This window comes from Arvicola amphibius, chromosome 17 (genome assembly GCF_903992535.2).
Source record: "Arvicola amphibius chromosome 17, mArvAmp1.2, whole genome shotgun sequence".
NCBI lineage: Eukaryota > Metazoa > Chordata > Mammalia > Rodentia > Cricetidae > Arvicola > Arvicola amphibius.
In genome coordinates this window covers 32,089,263-32,108,913 of record NC_052063.2, presented here as the reverse complement: position 1 = coordinate 32,108,913, position 19,651 = coordinate 32,089,263, and the positions used below count along the sequence as shown (strand labels likewise).

The following is a 19,651-nucleotide window of genomic DNA, read 5'->3' as shown; positions in this document are numbered from 1 at the left end:
CCTGCACTCCCACACACATTCTCACACACATGGATATATAAGTATATAAGAAAAAGCAGGTTCAGTTGTTCTTATGTGGCTCTGTTGAATAGGATGAGAAAGAATGGCACACTATGGAAATATTCTCAGGAAAAAAATGTTTAGAGGAGTAGTAAATTTGGTATCCTGCAATGTGAACATCTTGACTGAGAGTGAGACAGGCAAACTCTATGAGTTCCAGGCCAGCCAAGGTTATAGAGTGAGACCCAGTATATGTGGGGGTGAGGAGATGTTGGAGCAGGAGCCACTTGTTTGTTTCCTGGCTACCCAGACTCCTGAAATAATCACACAGAAACTGTATTAATTAAATAGCTACTTGGCCTATTAGCTATAGCTTCTTATTGGCTAACTCTTATTAACATATTAATTTAACCCATTTCTATTAATCTGTGTATCACAACGTGGCTGTGGCTTACCAGCTAAAGTTCCAGCATCTATCTCCAGTGGTGGCTCCATGGCTTCTCTCTGACTCCACCCTTCTTTCTCCCAGCATTCAGTTTAGTTTTCCCTGCCTACCTTTATTTTTTTGCCCTATCGGGCCAAGCCAGTTTTCTTTATTAATTAACCAGTCATATACACATCATACAAAGGGGAATCCCACATCAGGGAGAAAAGGAAAAGAATGGCCAGGTAAATGATTCAGGCAGGAAAGCCTATTTGCACAGACATCTTGGGTTTGAAGTAACAACCCCTGACATGGAAATGATTTCTCCGTACCAAGAGCCACTGAACCGGGATCCTTCAGGCTGCCTGAGCTGGCTTGGGCCTAGATCTGGTCAATATGTAGTCTGCCAGTGACGTAGGCAAATAAGATAGCGTGATGAAGATAAACTGGGCATCCCAGCAGGCAGAGTATCGGGTGCGTGGATACGTAGAAGTCAGCGCATGCTCCATGCAGTCGGTGACGAGGTTCAGGTTGGTGCTGCTAATCATCAAGTTTTGTTTGGTGACTCTGTAAACTAAAGAAACAGAGGAAGGAGGTCAGCAGTCGCCTCTGGATCGTTTGAGCGTTTTTGTTGTGCGTGTTCAATGGATGTCTTAACTCCAGTTACATTCGCAAGGACCAGGATTCCAGAGCAGAATGATCATCCCTAGACACACACACACACACACACACACACACATATATGACCTGATATGGTCATCCCTAGACACATACATAAAGACCAACCCTTAGCTTTTATTTAATTCTAGGAAACTTCATTTTGGGATTTGTTTGTTTATTTGAGTCAGGGTCTCGCTGTGTAGTTGTGGCTGTCATATAACTAGCTCTGTAGACCAGACTGGCCTCAAACTCACAGAGATCTGCCACCCAAGTTCTGGAATTTAAGGTGTGTATCAACACACTCAGCCTTAGTAAATTTTATTTTATTTATTTATTTTTGAGACAGGGTTTCTCTGTGTAGTCCTGGCTGTCCTAGAACTCCCTCTGTAGAGCACGCTGGCCTGAAACTCACAGAAATCCTCCTGCCTCTGCCTCCCAGGTGCTGGGATTAAAGCATACACCACCATGGCCCAGCAGTAAATTTTATTTTTAAAACTCAGCTCTATGACTGATTCAACATATGTACACAGATTTTCTTTTCAACTGCAAATTTGATTATTTATTTATTGTGTGTATATTTATATATGTCTGCAGACGATACATCACATGCACGAGGTCAGAGGACAGCTGTGTGGGGTTGATTCTGTCCTACGCCTTTGTACGGCTCTGGGAATTGAACTCAGGTTGTTGGGCTTATGTCACAAGCACCATCACCAGCTGAGCCCTATTGCTGGCCCTCACCTGTAAATGTGTGCATTTTAGTTGAGTTATTTATATATCACAAAATCTAGCCAGTTAAAGTGTACAAACCATGGGTTTTTAGTGTGACCATCACCACATTTGAATTTTATAATATTTCTGCGTTCTTAAAACAAACCCTGTAGGATGGGGATGTGGACCAATGGTGGAGTTCTTGCCTAGAACATGCGTGGCCCTGGGATTGGTCACCACATGACACCACACACACATACACACACACACACACACACACACACACACACTCATAAACATGTGTAATATAGACCCAGTTCAAACATAATGTATACATACATTAATATGCATACAATCACACACACACAAACACATAACCCTGAAGCCACTCTTCTCTCCAATCCATCCAGCCCAAGACAACACCTAATCTATGGATTTGCCTGGGCAGTTCATATAAATAGAAGCATGCCTGGTACTCCTAGTATGTGGTGCATGGCAAAGAATGCCCACAGAAGCCACCTGTCTTCCTTTCTTTTTCTTATACAACACATGCATTATCTCTATAATCTCTACCAAAAGAGAAACTCTGGGGTTAGAGGTACTGCAGGTAACATACTTACCATACGAAGCCCCAGAACCCGTGTAAAAGCCAGGCCATGTCTGTAACTCCAGCACTGGTGGGATGGATATAATAGATCCTGGGACTTCCTAGCCTGCCAGTCCCCAAAGTCACTCAGAGACCTTGTCTCAAAAACTAAGGTGGGGGTGAGTCATGACACCCAAAGTGCTCCTCCTCTGCTCTCCACATGTGCAAACACCCATATACACACAGACCTACACCACACACACACTAACTTACAGTCGTCAAAAAACTGCTGCCCATAGGATTCCTTGACGTGCTCAGGGGCTGCTTCCCAGGCTTTCTTGCTTCCTTCTCTCCATGGTTAACTCTGGGTCTGTCGTTCCAGTTTTGAAGCTCCCAGGTTCAATTATGCTGACTTTCACCCCAAAATCTTGAACCTCACACCTGAAATGAAAGTACTTAGATGAAAATGAATTCATCTTCTTAGATGAAAATGAATTCTATATCAGTTCCTCTCTGTCTGTCTGTCTGTCTGTCTGTCTGTCTCTCTCTGTCTTTGTCTCTGTCTCTCTGTCTCTGTCTCTCTGTCTCTCTCTGTCTCTGTCTGTCTGTCTCTCTCTCTGTGTGTGTGTGTGTGTGTGTGTGTGTGTGTGTGTGTATGTGTGTTAGTTTGAATGTAACTGGACCCCATAATCTCTAATCCCATAATCTCATAGAGAGTGGCACTATTAGAAAGTGTGGCCTTGTTGGAGGCAGGAGGATGAACGACACAGCCTTTAACCCACACCTTGAGGTTGGAGGGCACACCTCTAATCTGGGCCACCCCTTCTGTTGGTAGTGTGTCACTGTGGGGAGGTCTTTGAGGTCTTTATCTCGGGCCTCACTCAGGGTGCCAGTCAGTCGACTTCCTGTTGCCTCTGAGTCTATGAGAGCACAAAGTACTATGCGCGCAGCAGTCAAGTTCTGGGGACTTTTGATTTTATCATTAATAGAGTTGGTTAGCTGGTTACCTTAGTATATCTGAAAATGCTTCAACTCCATACTTGGAGCAACTGTAGAAGCCTCCAAAAAAAGCGACTCTTCCCAAAACACTGGAGACATTGACAGTCCTGCCCTGAGCCTTCTTCACCAGGAAAAGCATGCTCAGAGTCACCTGGGCCAAACCAACGAGGTTCACTTGAAAGACAGACATGTAGTCCTCGGGTTTCAGCCACTCAATGTAGGAAATTGTTGGGAAAACGGCTGCATTATTAACCAAACCCCAGAGTCCTAAGAGAACAGAATGTAGATCAAGACTTTGGATTTCTGATAAAAGTAACAAAGACTTACATTGGCCAATTTTCCTGCTAATAAACAACTAAAAAATTCTAGAGAAAAGAAAAATAAAATTGAGACAAGAGCTCCTTCCATAGCCTAGGTCAACCTGCAACTAATGATCTGTCAACCTCCCAAGCGCTGGGATTACAGCTGTGAACTACCATGTCTGGAAATATATGTGTGTGTGTATTATATAATATATATGTATATATATGTTTCCATATATATAGAAACATATATATACATATATGTTAATTTTAAAATATATTAGTAGAAAGCGGTTTGGGTTTGGGGGTTTTGTACTGGCTGGTTTTATGTCAACATGACACAAGCTAGGGTTCTGAAAGGAGGAAACCCCACTGAGAAAATGTCTCTGTAAGTTCCAGCTTTAAGATATTTTTTTAAATTAGAGATTGATGGGGCAGGGACAGCCCATTGGGGGTGATTCCATCCCTGGGCTAGTAGTCCAGGTTTCTATAAGAAAGCACGCAAAGCCAGCCAGTAAGCAGCATCCCTCCATGGCCTCTGCGTCGCTTACTGTCTCCAGGTCCCTGCTCTGTTTGAGTCCTTGTCCTGACTTCCTTCAATGTTGAATACTGATACTGAAACATAAGCCAATAGCCGGGCGGTGGTGGCGCACGCCTTTAATCCCAGCACTCGGGAGGCAGAGGCAGGCGGGTCTCTGTGAGTTCGAGACCAGCCTGATCTACAAGAGCTAGTTCCAGGACAGGCTCCAAAGCTGCAGAGAAACCCTGTCTTAAAAAACAAAAAGCAAAAAACAAAATAACGAAACAAACAAAACCCACATAAGCCAAATAACACCTTTTCTCCCCAGGTTGCCTTGCTCATGGTAATTCACGGCAAGAGTAACCCCAAGACAGATTATTTCTGTTGTTGTTTTGTTTTGTTTTGGGGGGGTTGGATTTTTCAGGTTTTTTATTGTTGTTGCTGCTGCTTGTTTTTTTTTTCTGGTGTGTGTATGTGTGCGTGTGTACGTGCGTGCATGTGTGCGTGTGTGTGGTGTTTGAGACAGGCTCTCTTTATATGGCCCTGACTATCCTGAAACTCTCTATGTAGACTTACTTGTCCACCTGCCTCTGCCCAGCGTTTAATCCCAAACGCTGTGATTAAAGGCCCACACCACTACTTGGTCCCCGTCAATGGGAAGTTTTTAAAAGTCAGACCAAACTTAAGGAATGCAATATTCTAGAGAAAACAAATAGAACCAGGATTGCTGGTTTGAGTTCTTAAGGCGATTTTCAACCACTGTGAACTTTAGTATTTCTGGGGGCATGGGAGACAATACGTCTGGGTTTTAGATTCTGAGAAATGTATTCAGTCAGGAAGAAAGTCATTTTAGAAGGAAGTCTCAAGAAGGAATGATGAAACTAGTCATAGAGGTACATGCCTGTTATCCCAGCACTCAGGAAGCAGAGGCAGGAGAAATGCTGTTACTTCAAGGCCAGCCTGGTCTACATAGGAGTTCCAGGCTAGTCAAAGCTATACCATGAGACTGTCTCAAAAAAAAATAAGATAATAATAATAGCAACACAAGAAAAATCTTGGACTGACGACTCAGCAGGTGAAGAATTTGCCAAGCAAACCTCGATGACCTGAGTTTGATCCCTGGAGCCCATGTAAAAATGGAAGGCGAGAATAACCCCCCATGCACACCATGGCACATGTGTGCCCCACACAATAATAACAAATAGTATATTTTAAAAGAAAAAAATTGTACTTGGTAAGTTAGATAAGCAGTTAAACTTTCTGGAAGAACAGCTCAAGAAATGAAAACCATGTGCATTATTTAATTTTTTTTAAAAATGAAGGGCTTTCTTTTTAATATTTATTTATTATGCATACAATATTCTGTCTGTGTATGCCTGCAAGCCCAAAGAGGCCACCAGACCCCATTACAGATGGTTGTGAGCCACCATGTGGTTTCTGGGAATTGAACTCAGGACCTCTGGAAGAGCAGGCAGTGCTCTTAACTGCTGAGCCATCTCTCCAGCCCCCCAGCAGCCACCAGGTATTGTGGGACAATGGTCTTGCACTTTGTAAAGATTTGTCACTTGTATTTTAATAAAATGCTAATTGGCCAGTAGCCAGGCAGGAAGTATAGGTGGGCGAGGAGAACAGAAGAATTCTGGGAAAAGGAAAAAGTCAGTCTGCAGTTGTCACCCAGCTGCAGAGGAGCAAGATGAGAACGCCTCACTGATGAAGGTACCAAGCCACGTGGCTAACACAGACAGGGATTATAGGCTAATTTAAGTTGTAAGAATTAGTTAAAAGGAAACCTGAGCTACTAGGCCAACCAGTTTATAATTAATGTAGGCCTCTGTGTGTTTCTTTGGGACTGAATGGCTGCAGATCTGGGCGGGACAGAAACCTCTGTCAACAAATGGCTCCTCCGCTAGGGGTAGGGCCTTGTGAGCCTCTCCATGACTCCAAGCTGGGATGCTGACTGCCCTGAATTTATGCCTGTCTTGTTCAAGCAACCACAGATACTATAAGTTCATGAGTGTAGCCATCCTGTCACGTCCAGGTGACGCTGTTTTTTTTTTTTTTTTTTTTTTTTTTTTTTTGGTTTTTCGAGACAGGGTTTCCCTGTAGTTTCTAGAGCCTGTCCTGGAGCTAGCTCTTGTAGACCAGGCTGGCCTCGAACTCAGAGATCCGCCTGCCTCTGCCTCCCGAGTGCTAGGATTAAAGGCGTGCGCCACCACCGCCCGGCCAGGTGACGCTGTTTTTGTCTGGGATTTCACGAAGTCTGGCTCTCACAACCTTTCAGCCTCCTCTTCCAAGATATTTTCTGATCCTTGGGAAAAGGAGATCTGATGTAGAAGTTTATGGCCGAGAACCCCCATAGACACTTTTGTTCTCTGCACTCTGACCAGCTGTGTGTTTTCAAAGACGCATTATTCTTAACAAAACAGGACAAGAGCATTCACAGTGATGACCAGCCTCATTTCTGTAATTGGTCATGTGACCTTCACTGCTATTTATGATACCTATTCTGTGTTTCCTCTACCCTTGGCAAGGACCCCAGTCCTTACCTGAAGGGGGAAGTCATGTTTTCATTACTGAAATGTGTGGAGCGTTTATTCTCCTGCCTGGATGGTGGTATAGTTTCCCAGTGACTTTAATCATTCGCAGGATGTGGTTGCACCAAGAGATGCCCTCCAGATCTACCCACAATACTTCCCCAAATGTCTTTCTCACCAAATTTTTCCATCACGTTCCTTCCATTTAGCCATTCCATTGGCCACAACCCATGAATCAGTATATGATGTGGGAAGTCCTTCTGTAAACGTGTTGCTTTTATTGGTTGATATTTCGGCCAATGGCTTAGCAGAGTAAAGCCAGGCGGGAAATCCAAACAGAGATATATAGAGAGAGTAGGCAGAGTCAGTGAGATAGATGCCAGCCAGCCGCAGAGGAAACAAGACATGTGGAATATGAGGTAACACCACAGCCACGTGGCAACACATAAAATAATAGAAATGGGTTAATTTAAGATGTCGAAGCTAACTAGGAACACACCTAAACCGTTGGCCAAACAGTGTTGTAATTAATATAGTTTCTGTGTGATTATTTGGGTCTAGGCAGCCAGAAACACACATAGTCTCCATCCACAGGTATATATTTGCACATCTGGTCATTTTTCCTTCAAAGCGAAATGCACAAGTGTGTATATGGCCTCATGTTCTGCCCACTGTGAAGATCGATTTTCACTGGTGTCCTTGAGGATTTTCTCAGAAAGAAGCTGTGATACTGCAACTGTCCACTTCTGGGTGATGCCTACATAGTGCGCAGAACCACCCAAAAACCAGGTCCTAGTGTCTTCTCTTCCTCAGTCAGTTAATCATAGGGTACACCCCATGAAGTCAAAGGTGCATGTTTGGGACAGATGACATGATAACAGGTACAAGACCCAAGCACATTTGGGCAAATTCTTCGTGTGACTGACTTGTGCCCTCAGGACCCGTCCAGGCCCAATCACACATACGCCATATCCCTCTGATGAAGGATTGGTGCTGTTTCAACCCGACTTTACAGCTGGGTATGCCAGACACACCTAGTTCATTTGCGTGGTAGCTTGGTGGCCCATTATCAAATGTTCAATTTCCATTAAAGCCCAGGAGCAGACAAGAAAGCTGTCTCTCTAAAGAATAGTCACCAGGTATGGTGCCACACCCCTTTAATCCCAGAACTTTAGAAACAGAGACAGGCCAATCTCAAGGCCAGCCTGGTCTACAGAGTGAGTCCCAGGACAGCCAGGGCTACACAGAGGAAACAATACCTCGATAAACCAAATAGTCTACATACGACAGCAGAGCCTTGCCCCAGGACCCCTGCTTTCATTCGGCCATGAGGGACTTGCCATAGGCTCTAAACAGCACCTCTGTATGCCACTAACGCCTAATAGAGCATCAAGTCTGCTGGATCTTATGGCAAAATCAGCAGTGCAACCTGTACCTGCTGAAGAGCCTTATCCTGTTGCAAGCCCCATTCAAAACTAGAAGCTTTTTGAGGCACTTGATATACAAGGCAGGTGAAGAATGTGCAGCCTACAAAATCAAAATAGGCCCACTAAGCATTGTGCCTCTTTCTTGGTGTTGGGAGGCACAATAACCTTAGAAGGAATATTACTATATGGCCCAATTACTGGACTCCTAGAAAGGTAGAAGGCCCTTGGATTTTGATTACATTTATTTCCCATCCTCTGATATGTAAATGCTTTACCAGCAACTCCAAGGCGGTAGCTAAATCTTGCTCACTTGGTCCAAATAGCACAATGTTATCAACATAATGTGCCAGTGTGAAACCTTGTAGAAGGGACGGGTGATCAAGATTCTGCAAACCAAGCCATGGCACCGAGCTGGGGAACTAGTAGCCTTGAGACAGAAGAGCGAAGTGCGCTGGTGGCCTTGCCATCTGTGACAGTTTTGTCATTTTGACACAAGCTCAAGTTACCTGGGAAGAGGGACCCTCAACTGAAGAATTCCGTCCATCAGACTGTCCTGTTGGCATGTTTAGTGATTGGTGTGGGAGGACCCAGTCCACTGGGGCGGTGCCACCCATCAGCAGGTGGTCCTGGATTGCGGAAGAGAGCTGGCTGAGCAAGCCAGGAAGCAGCACCCCCTATGGTCTATGCTCCAGGTTGCTGCCTGAGCTTCTGACCTGGCTTCCCTTGATGATGGACTCCCTCCCCTTCCCTTCCAAACGCTCTTTGTCACTGCGTTTATCACCACAACAGAAAGCAAATGAGGCCACTAGCGGCAAGCAAACTGTTTCTGGTGACCCTTCTCCACAAGCTTCCAAAGAAAGAAGAGAGAGATGGCTTAGCACTAAGAACACTTCCAGAGGACCCAGCCTCACACTAATCTACTTCTTATGGCATTAGTGAAGGGCAAATCTTCTCGATCCTCCCACACACATCATGGCATGCGCATGGCCACCACACACGTGCGCGCGTGTGCATGCACAGACACACACACACACAAACACACACTCATACAAAATACTGTTACACAGCAAAAAGTGTAAGTATCCAGATAGTACCTACTTATAGCTCTACTTACACGCAGAGACTATTTTGCATTCATTTTATTTATGAACCTAGGGTTTCGTGCACAGTGGACAAGCGCTCTGCCACTGAGCCACATCCCAGCCCTTTTCACTTCCTATGTGAGGTGGAATCTCACCAGATTGTCTAAGCTGGGCTTAAACTCACTCTGTAGGCCAGACGCACATATTTGAGTTTCTGTTTGTTTTTGTCTTCTTTTTCTTTTGAGAAAGGGCCTCATATAGCCCAGGCTGGCCTTAAACTTGTTATATAGCTGAGGAGGAACTTAAATTTCTGATCCTCCTCCCTCTACATCCCTGCATGTTCCCTCTTCCCCATTTTCTGAAATGTTGGGACTTGAACCCAGGGCTTCATGCATGCTAAGGAAACACTTGACCAACTGAACCGCATTCCCAGCCCACACATACATATTTTTAAAATACTTTATTTTGTGTGTGTGTTTGTGTGCATGTGTGTGCGTGTGCATGTGTGTGTGTACTCATGAGTGTTTTTAATGGCTGAGCCATCTCTTTGGTTCTTATAAATACACATTTTTAAACTTGCAAAATAAGGGACAGGAAAGTGTTATGCAAGGGCAAATATGATCAAAATACAAGATAAACATGAAACCCATCATTGTGTATAATTAGTATATGATGACAAAAGCTAAAAAAAAATACATGCAAAAAAGTCACATATTGTTGACAAGATACATTTGCATAAAATTAGTAATCATAAAAGTAGGAATCATAAATGCTAATGGTAGGAAACCTAATATCCAGATTAACTTCAGTAAGGAAGGTATTTATTCACAAGGACCTTCAAATGTTCTTGTGAAAAATATGAAAATCATATGTGGTGGTTTGAATAAAAATGGCCCCCATAGGCTCATGTAGTTGAAGGTTTGGTCTCCAAGGAGTGAAACTTATTGCAAGGATTAGAAGGTGTGGCCTTGTTGGAGGTGTGTCACTGGGGGTGGGCTTTAAGGTTCCAAAAGTCCATGCTAGGCCCAGTGTCTCTCTGTGCCCCCACCTCTGTGTATCAGGATGTAAAACTCTCAGCTACTTCTCCAGCACCATGCATGCGGCCGTGCCCCCACCAGGATGATAATGGACTAACCTTCTAAAGCTATAAACCAGCCCTCAATTAAATACTTTCTCTTACAAGAGTTGCCTTGGTCATGGTGTCTCTTTATAGCTACAGGACAGTGACAAAGACAATATATGTAATAACATATAATATTGCAATAGTTGTTTAATATTTTGTTTGCTTTTAAGTAGAAGATACAGAAAGGTTGCCTGGAAGCAGGAAATCTTCACAAAAGAGGAAAAGGGAGAATTTGAAAATTAAAAAAAGAAGGGGGGGGGGCTTCTAGGTATTGTGAACCATTGTGTATAAAAGCCATAGATGCTTTGGAAACTCGCAAGCACTTCAGGGCTGCTTAAGGCCTGGGGCTGGCTCCGTGGTAGAAAGCTTGCAGAGCCTGCCTCAGTCCAATCCTGAGCACACCAATAAACAAATAAACTGATTTATACCATCAAAGTTCAAACGAAGCAAAGGCATATGAAATTAAAGAATCAAGGAAGGGCTGAATGTGGTGGCACAAGCTAGTAAGGAAGCTCAGACCAGAGGACTAGAAGTCCAGAGCCTGCCTGGGATACATAACAAGTTCAAGGCCAGGCTAGACAACTTAATGATACCCTGTCTCCAGAATAAAAATGTTTGAGGTGACGGCAAAAGCAGTGGTAATCTGAATTAGGGTAACAACAGAAAGAAAAGAGCATTTTCCAGAGATACTGGAAGCAGGAAAGATAGCTTATTGATGGCTTTGATGAGGGGATGAAGAGAAAGAAAGCTCGCAGTGACTCCCACATTCTTCTCCTGGGCAAATAGGTTGATGGTCCAGCACAGAAGAATGAGAAAGACCAGGGAAACAGGGAGCAGGTCTGCCTGCTGACTTTGCAGCCCACTGTAGAAGCTATCTGTACCAACCATTCCGTAAACAGCCCTGGCAAAGATCATCAGTGACTTCCCACTTGCCCAAAGTGATGGGCATGCTCTTGACTCTCTTCTCTCTTCTTGGCTCGCATGAAATCATCCCCAGCTCTGCTGTACTTCGCTCTCTTTGGCCCTTACTCTCTTCTTTTCCTCTACTCAGTTTTAAAAGAATATATGTTAACAATCTTATCCTGGCCTCCTCCTCTCTTCTCACTAGACACCTGCTTGTTTGGTGATCTTGGTCGTCATCCTGACCCAAAATCAGGTGACCCCAGATCTCTGATTTCAACCCAGATCTCTCTTCTGGAGTTGAGTCTCTAATTTCCAACTGCCCTCTTCCTTCCACCTGGGTCATTTTGTCAACTTAGAGCCCTTGCTTAATAAGTCGGCCCTGTGCTGGCTACTAAAAAGTAGACGTGCTATTTGAACCCTTAGAATTTAAGTCTTTGCTCTCTATTGACTAATTTGTTTGAGTGCTGGGCTCAAATGCAAGCCCTCATAAATGCTAAGCACTACCATTGGACTGCATACTCCAGCCGTAGAATTCGTGGTCTTAATAGAAAAAATAGATAGTAAACATATAGTGTATCCAAAATGCAGCACACACTGCTAATACATTGCACCACCAGACACTGTAAGGACTAGGAAAGAGAAGCAAAAGGTACTTTAAGGGTGGATTGCAGTAATACCTTGTACTTACTCAACCTGTGAATCATGAGGTGGAAGCAAGCATGGGCAACACAGGGAGAAAACAGCATGGCTCCCCACGGTCTTCGGATAAATACGAATTTCAATGAGAAGAGCAGAGCTCGACATTGTGCTTTGGTTTAAGTCTAATAACCTTTTATTTTAGGCAGGCTGCGGGGAGAGGGCTAGATCCAAAGTATGAGTAGCTTTATGAACAACAAGAAAATATACACAAGCACCCAGTTACTCAATAAAAGTCTCGGATGTTAACGTATAGGTAAGCTTTAAAGGTCTCGATTTCCCATAGCAACCGTGTGACGTAGATAAAAGAACACTTGCAATGTTCTGTCATGGATGTTTCATTGGCCTTTGTGGCCATGGCTTGCTTTGGGCTTAAAGAAAATTTTCCTGTGGGGTTAAGCAAAAACTTTCTCGTTAAACAAATATAGTGTTTGCACAAACAAACGCTGCTGGCTTGCTGTAGTTTTTGATACCATTATTAAATGTAAGATGGATGTGACGTTGAGACATCTAGGTGTTGTGGGTCCTGTGTCAATAAAACCCATTCCCCTTCTCTCACTTTTATCTTACCAAAAAGGAAACCAACGAGCGTAAGAGTCCTTCAACCTTTCAAAGAACCTTGCTCATCGTCAAATTTCTCACCAAATATTGGCACGATTGGTGTCCTTATTTCATTTTGATGAAGCTGAATAAAGGTGAAGGATGAATGTTTTTTGACGTCACCACCTTTGGGTGCAGTGTGCACCCCTTGCTGGCCTTTGACATCACTACCCTTGGGTGCAGTGTGCACCCCTTGCTGGCCTTTGACATCACTACCCTTGGGTGCAGTGTGCACCCCTTGTTGGCCTTTTGACATCACTACCCTTGGGTGCAGTGTGCACCTCTTGCTAGCCTTTTAGACCCTCTTCTTACTTTGCTGTCATGGGAACTGTGTCCATATAGAACTATCGGCAGATTCCTGAACTTACCATGCCCTTTATACTTTTGTGTCTGTACGTCTACGCAAGTCTTATGAAATCTTATGGAATCTTATGAAATCTTAAGGAATTTCATCAATCGAAAGCTGAGAATTTGGCTCAGGGGTTAGGAATACTTGTTGCTCTTCCAAAGGACCCAAGTTCAGATCTTAGCGCCATGTTGGACAGTTCAGAACTGCCTGAAACTGGAGTTCCAGAGGGTCTGATGCCCTCTTCTGGCCTCTGTAGACACCCAAATATGTGTGGTAGACACAAAAATCCATACACATAAACTTAACAAAAACTTTAAAGTTTCTAACTACTCCTATAACACTTGCTTGTGCTTGGTTGCCCCTCCTAGACCTTCACTTCTCAGAAGCAGAAACCATGTCATTAATTTTTTTCTCCCCAGAGCTCACCTTTGTGCCCATCATAGATTGTGATAGTATTATCTGGAGAGGTAGCACCACCAGGCTAAACAGATAGAGAATATGGTAGGGGGATTACTAGGGGCATTGGCTCACATAATTGTAGAGGCTGAGAAGTCTCCCACCGGGCTGTCTGTAAAGAAGTCTCTGTGGTGCCAACAAGCAGGCCCAGCCCAAGTCCCAGTTTTCAGAACCAGAGGAACTGATCATCTCTCAGGGTAAAGCCAGAGGATGCTGAGACACAGTTGAGACCTAGAATGCAAAGACCTGAGAGTCTAGCATTCTGCCCTTGAGGAGGACAGAATTCAAGGGTTCCAGGTTTAGGAAAGAGGAACTCACCTTCTGTCCCGTTGTTCTTTCTGGTCCCCTCGCTGATTGGATGGTGCCTGCCCACAGGGAGGGCGGATGTTCCCATTCAGATTAGCAGTTCATTCACTGGAGCCCTCTTTAAACACCCTCATGGGCACACCCAGCGGCAGTGCTTCACCAGCCAGTGTTCTAGGTTCGCCTTGCTTGAGTCTAAGTGACGTGTAAAACTATTACACACTCATTCATTCATTACTTGCAGACTAGTGAATACATGAAAGAAAGTCTAACAGGTTTAGGATCCTAGAGCAGAAAGATGCAAGCTTGAGACCAGCCTAGGCAACGCGATGAGTCTCCTTCCCAAATGTTAATAATTTTAAAACAATGTGAGAAAAAAAATAAGAATCAGAAAAGACAAACTTCACACACACACACACACACACACAAAATTACTCTTCTAGCTGCTAACAACACGCAAAATAAATTGAACTAAAAAGAAATACCAAATGATAGGTGTCCCAGTCTGCCAAGCTTGGAGAAAGAGACTTGGGACTGATTAAATACAAGCTCCCAAGGAGTAGAGGATGGTACAGTCAGACAGCATAAGGCTTGAAGGGGAAACCGGTTTTCTACTTCTGTGGAAACAAAAAAGTGGCAATACTGCCTCCCAGTGGCGTTTGGTAGAAAGGCCGCTACCCCAGGGCCCTTGTAAGATAAGTAAGGTATGCCTGGATGCAGTGTATGGTCTGTCCTGTGCTGCAAACTACCCTGCTTCCTTATTCCATGACTACCCCTTCAACCACACCCTTGGGGAGGAAGACTTGAGATGTTAGACCTCTTGATATTGCCTGTCTCTTGAAAAACCCTCTTCCAAAAGCCCTTGCCTAGGACGATTAACATATGAATGGTCCTGGCTCCCAAGAGATTCTCTTTGTGCTGAGTCTGCAGTAAATCTATTAGGGCTTCCTTCTCCTCTAACGGCCACTTCACTGAGCCACGCCAGTGGGTAGGGGACACTCTGGCACACTTCAGACTATTAAAAGTAGTTTGTTAATTGCTTTTTTAATTGTTTGGTTGTTGTTCATATTGGTTTTGTTTTGTTTTGAGGCAGGGTCTCCCTGTGCAAGGGTCTGCCTGTTGACCTGAAACTTGATAGATCATGCATGCTGGCCTTGAATTTACTGGAGTCCTTCTGACTCTGCCTCCTCAGTACTGGGTTTAAAAGTGTGTGCACCACCACCCAACTGTTTGCTTGTTTGGTTTGGTTTGGTTTGGTTTGGTTTTTTGAGACAGGGTTTCTCTGTAGCTTTGGAGACTGCTCTGGAACTAGCTCTTGTGAACCAGACTGGTCTCAAACTCACAGAGATCCGCCTGCCTCTGCCTCCTGAGTGCTGGGATTAAAGGCGTGCGCCACCGCTCCCGGCTGTTCGTTCGTAGATCGCAGTTTAACGATTTTAAATTAATGAAAACAATCTCAAGGAACACAACACAGCATGCAATTGTATCACGCAGGAAGCTACTACAGGAAGATTGGAAGCTCAAGGCCAGTCCAACCTGGGCTTAGTATAGAGATCTCCAAAGTAAGACAGAAAATAAATGAACAACAAACAGTCCTGATTGGTGGCACGTGTAGTTCAGGGAAGAAAACTGCAATGCACTCTTGCCGGGACAGCTGGAGAGAGAGCCCTGTCAGCAGCGAAACGCGCTTTTCCACAGATGGAACGCACAGGGCTTTGAAAACTCAGCTGTTACAGGACAGCCAGGGCTGTTACACAGAGAAACCCTGTCTCAAACAAACAAACAAATAAACAAATAAAATTTGTGAAAAGTATGGTTTGGGGAGGAGTTGGGGGCTGGGAAAACGGCTCAGCAGGTCAGGATACATGCCACCAAGTCTAATGACATGAGTTTGATTTCCCAGACTGGAATGTTTGAGAGAGAACCAGTCCTGAAAGTTGTCAGCCTCCACACACATGATGGGACACATGAACACACATGTGCAAAATGTAATTTTTAAAATTACACAATTTTAATAAATTATGTTAATAATTTATTGATTAAATAAATAAATGTAATTTATAAAAGATGTGATGGGATCAGAGGTGTAGCTAAGACCACTTGCTGGTTTTGCAGAGGACCCAGATTTGGTCCCTAGAACCACACTGTAGTTCACTGTACCTCCAGTTTCCAGGGAATCTGGTGCCCTCTTCTGGCCTCTGTGGGTACACATAAAAACTCATGCAGGTGCACACACATACACAAAATGTCTTTAATTAGTCTTTAAAAATTAAAGCGGTGGTGGCGCACGCCTTTAATCCCAGCACTCGGGAGGCAGAGGCAGGCGGATCTCTGTGAGTTCGAGGCCAGCCTGGTCTACAAGAGCTAGTTCCAGGACAGGCTCTAAAAAAGCTGCAGAGAAACCCTGTCTCGAAAACCAAAAAAAAAAAAAAAAAAAAAAAAAAAAAGGAAAAAAAAAATAAAAATAAAACAATAACAATAAGAAAATTAAAATGTAAAAACGTAGTTACAAATAAATTAACTACATTTTTAAAATCTGATTTTCGAGTGGCACAATACTGAACTGTTATCAGACTGCCCATCTAGCCCATAACTGCAGGAAGATACATCTTGACACCCCAAGACTGGCAGATTAACACACCAGTGGCAAGTGGGCTTTCTGCATTTTTTTAAAGCTATGATTCTTCAAGTTTCTTCTAATTCATATTTCAGTTTTCCTGGGTGTTCTGTCTGAGAGACTAAATATAAAGGCTGTGGTCAGAGAATATATGAAAATAGAATTCTAAGCAGAATGGAATTGAGAACGTGGAAATGAGTGTATGTGTTTATAGCCAACTGATTTCTGGGAAAGGCGTCAAGAACATACATTGGAGAAAGGACAATTTTTCACTAAATGGTACTGGTAAAATTAGATATCCACGTGCAGAAAAATGAAACCAGACCCCCATCTCTGACAAAACTAACTGAGTAAAATCAGCCAACCTTGATCAAAATGGATCCAAGACAGCTGGGTAAGGTAGTGGACACCTGTAATTCCTGCACATCTGTAATTCCTGCACCTGTAATTCCTGCACACCTGTAATTCCTGCACGCCTGTAATTCCTGCACCTGTGATTCCTGCACACCTGTAGTTCCTGCACTGGGAAAGAGAATCACTGCAAATCAAGGCTGGTATGGTCTACGTAGTGAGTTAGTTCCAGGATATCCAGGGCTAAACAGAGAAATCCTAACTTGAAAAGCAACAAAAATATCGAGCCAACAAAGTTCATTAACATTGCAACAGACAGCACTAATTGGACACAATGGGTTATAATAAACATCAGGAGAGACCCAAAGGGGGAATGATATATGTCGGGGGTTCCTGGAGGAAATGAGAGAGAAGAGTTGGGTGCATACAGTCAGGATACTTTGTGTAGGGCCTGTAAAAGTAGATCAGTTATTAAGAGCACTGGCTGCTTTTCCAGGAGACCCTGGTTCAATTCCCAGCCCCCACACAGTGACTGATAACTGTTTGTGATTCCAGTGCCAGGGGGTCTGGCGCCCTCTTCTGATCTCCATAGGTATCAGGCATGCAAGTGGTGCACAGACACACATCCAAGCACAGCACCCATAAACACAGAAATAAATACTTTTTAAAAAAGAAATGTTACAGAATACAAGAAATGGAAGAAAGAATCTCAAGCTCTGAAGATAAAATAGAGGAAACAGATTCATCAGTTAAAGAAAACATTAAATCTAACAAAAGCTTAACCCAAAATATCCATGAAATATGGGACAACATAAAAAGGCCAAATCTTAGAATAATAGGTATAGAAGAAGGAGAAGTTCAACTCAAAGGCACAGAAAATTTATTTAACAAAATCATAGAAGAAAACTTTCCCTACTTAAAGAAAGATATGCCTATGAAGATACAAGAAGCTTACAGAACACTAAATAGACTGGATCCCAAAAAAAGTCCTCTCGCCACATAATAATCAAAACACTAAACATACAGAGTAAAGAAAGAATATTAAGAGCTGCAAAGGAAAAAGGCCAAGTAACAAATAAAGGTAGACCTATCAGAATTACACCTGACTTCTCATTGGAGACAATGAAAGCCAGAAGGTCATGGTCAAGCATTATGCAGACATTAAGAGACCATGGATGCCAGCCCAGAATACTAAACCCAACAAAACTGTCAATCACCATAGAAGGACAAAACAAGATATTCCATGACAAATCTAGATTTCACCAATACCTAGCCACAAACACAGCCCTACACAAAATACTAGAAGGAAAACTCCAACCCAAGGAAGATGGCTACACCAACAAAAACACAGACAATTCATGATCTTATTACAGAAAATCCTGAAGAAGAAAAAATGCCCAAATTAACATCACCAACGATGAAAACTAAATTAACAGGAGATAGTAACCACTGGTCATTAATATACCTTAATATAAATGAACTCAACTCACCTTTAAAAAGGCACAGGCTAACAGATTGGATACAAAAACAGAATCCATCTGTCTTCTGCATACAAGAAATGCATCTCAACCTCAAAGAAAGACATTGTCTCAGAGTAAAAGGTTGGGAAAAAATATACCGATCAAATGGACCTAAGAAACAAGCAGTTGTAGCTATCCTAATAACTAACAAAATAGACTTCAAACTAAAATCAGTCAAAAAAGACAAAGAAGGTCATTTGATATTAGTCACAGGAAAAATCCATCAAGAGGAAATTTCAATACTGAACATCTATGCCCCAAATACAAGGGTACCCTCATATGTCAAAGAAACACTTCTGAAGCTTAAATCATATATTAAGCCACGCACACTAATAGTGGGAGACTTTAACCACTGGACAGGTCAATCAGACAAAAAATGAACAGAGAAATAAGAGAACTAACAGATGTTATGACTCAAATGGACTTAAAAAAAGAAATGTTTGCGTGTATGAAATTGTCAAAAATAAATAAAAGATATTCTAATAAAAATAAAAGTGTCTCAATAAATAAATAAATAAATAAATAAATAAATAAATAAATAGAATTGGGGTAGGAAAAACAAATCAGCAACTAGAAGCATTGGCTGACTGGCTGTTCTTCCAGGACCCCGAGTTGATTCCCAGGACCCATGTGGTGGCTCACAAACATCTGTGACTACAGTTCAGGGGATATGACGTCATTTTCTAACCTGTGGGCACTGCATACATGTGTGCAAAGACATACATGCAGGCAAAATGCCCATACACATAAATAGAATAAATAAATTTTATGTATGTATATGTGTATATGTGTGTATATGTATATATATGTGTGTGTATATAAATATATATATATTTATATTTATATACACACACTGCCCCACCACCTCTAAGATACAAAAAGACAGGTGGACCTGATGGTCCTGCGGCCATACTGTGTTAAAAAAGAGAAGAAAACGGGGCCAGCAAGAAGCGGGCGTCTAGGTGTCAGCATGGAGGCATGGAAGTGTGACCTGCAAAAAGACACTTTCACAGCTGGGTCTGTTAGTGCCCCCGATGAAAGGCATTTCGTCTTTAAAATATATATACAGGGTTTCTCAGTGTATTTCTTACTGTCCTGGTTCCCTCTCTGTAGACCAGGCTGGCCTCGAACTCACACAGATCTGCCTGTCTCTGCCTTCCAAGTTCTGGGATTAAAGGCGTGCGCCGCCAAACACTCTATAGCCCACAAATACAATGTTGTATGTTAATTAAAAGTAAAAATAATACTAAAAAAATTGTTGGGCGTGGTGTCACACGCCTTTATCCCAGCACTCAGGAGGTAGAAGCAGGCAGATCTCTGAGTTCAAGTTCTGGTCTACAGAGTGAGTTCCAGGACAACCAAGGCTACACAGAGAAACCCTGTCTCAAGGGGAAAAAAAGAAACGCAAAACAGCCTGGTGGCACACAGTAATGATCTCAGCACTTGAAACACAGAAGCAGGAGAATTTCCAATTGAGGCCAACCTCAG

General features: G+C 43.0%; 1 protein-coding gene across 1 annotated transcript; it reads right to left on the bottom strand.

The window, feature by feature from the left end:
• Window positions 1-780: 780 nt before the first annotated feature.
• Window positions 781-11,614, bottom strand: LOC119803641 (17-beta-hydroxysteroid dehydrogenase type 6-like). The gene is given in 6 exon segments (XM_042054245.1): window positions 781-998; window positions 2,655-2,727; window positions 2,729-2,822; window positions 3,389-3,683; window positions 8,474-8,549; window positions 11,474-11,614. Coding segments are annotated over 6 exon segments (897 nt in total).
• Window positions 11,615-19,651: the final 8,037 nt, after the last annotated feature.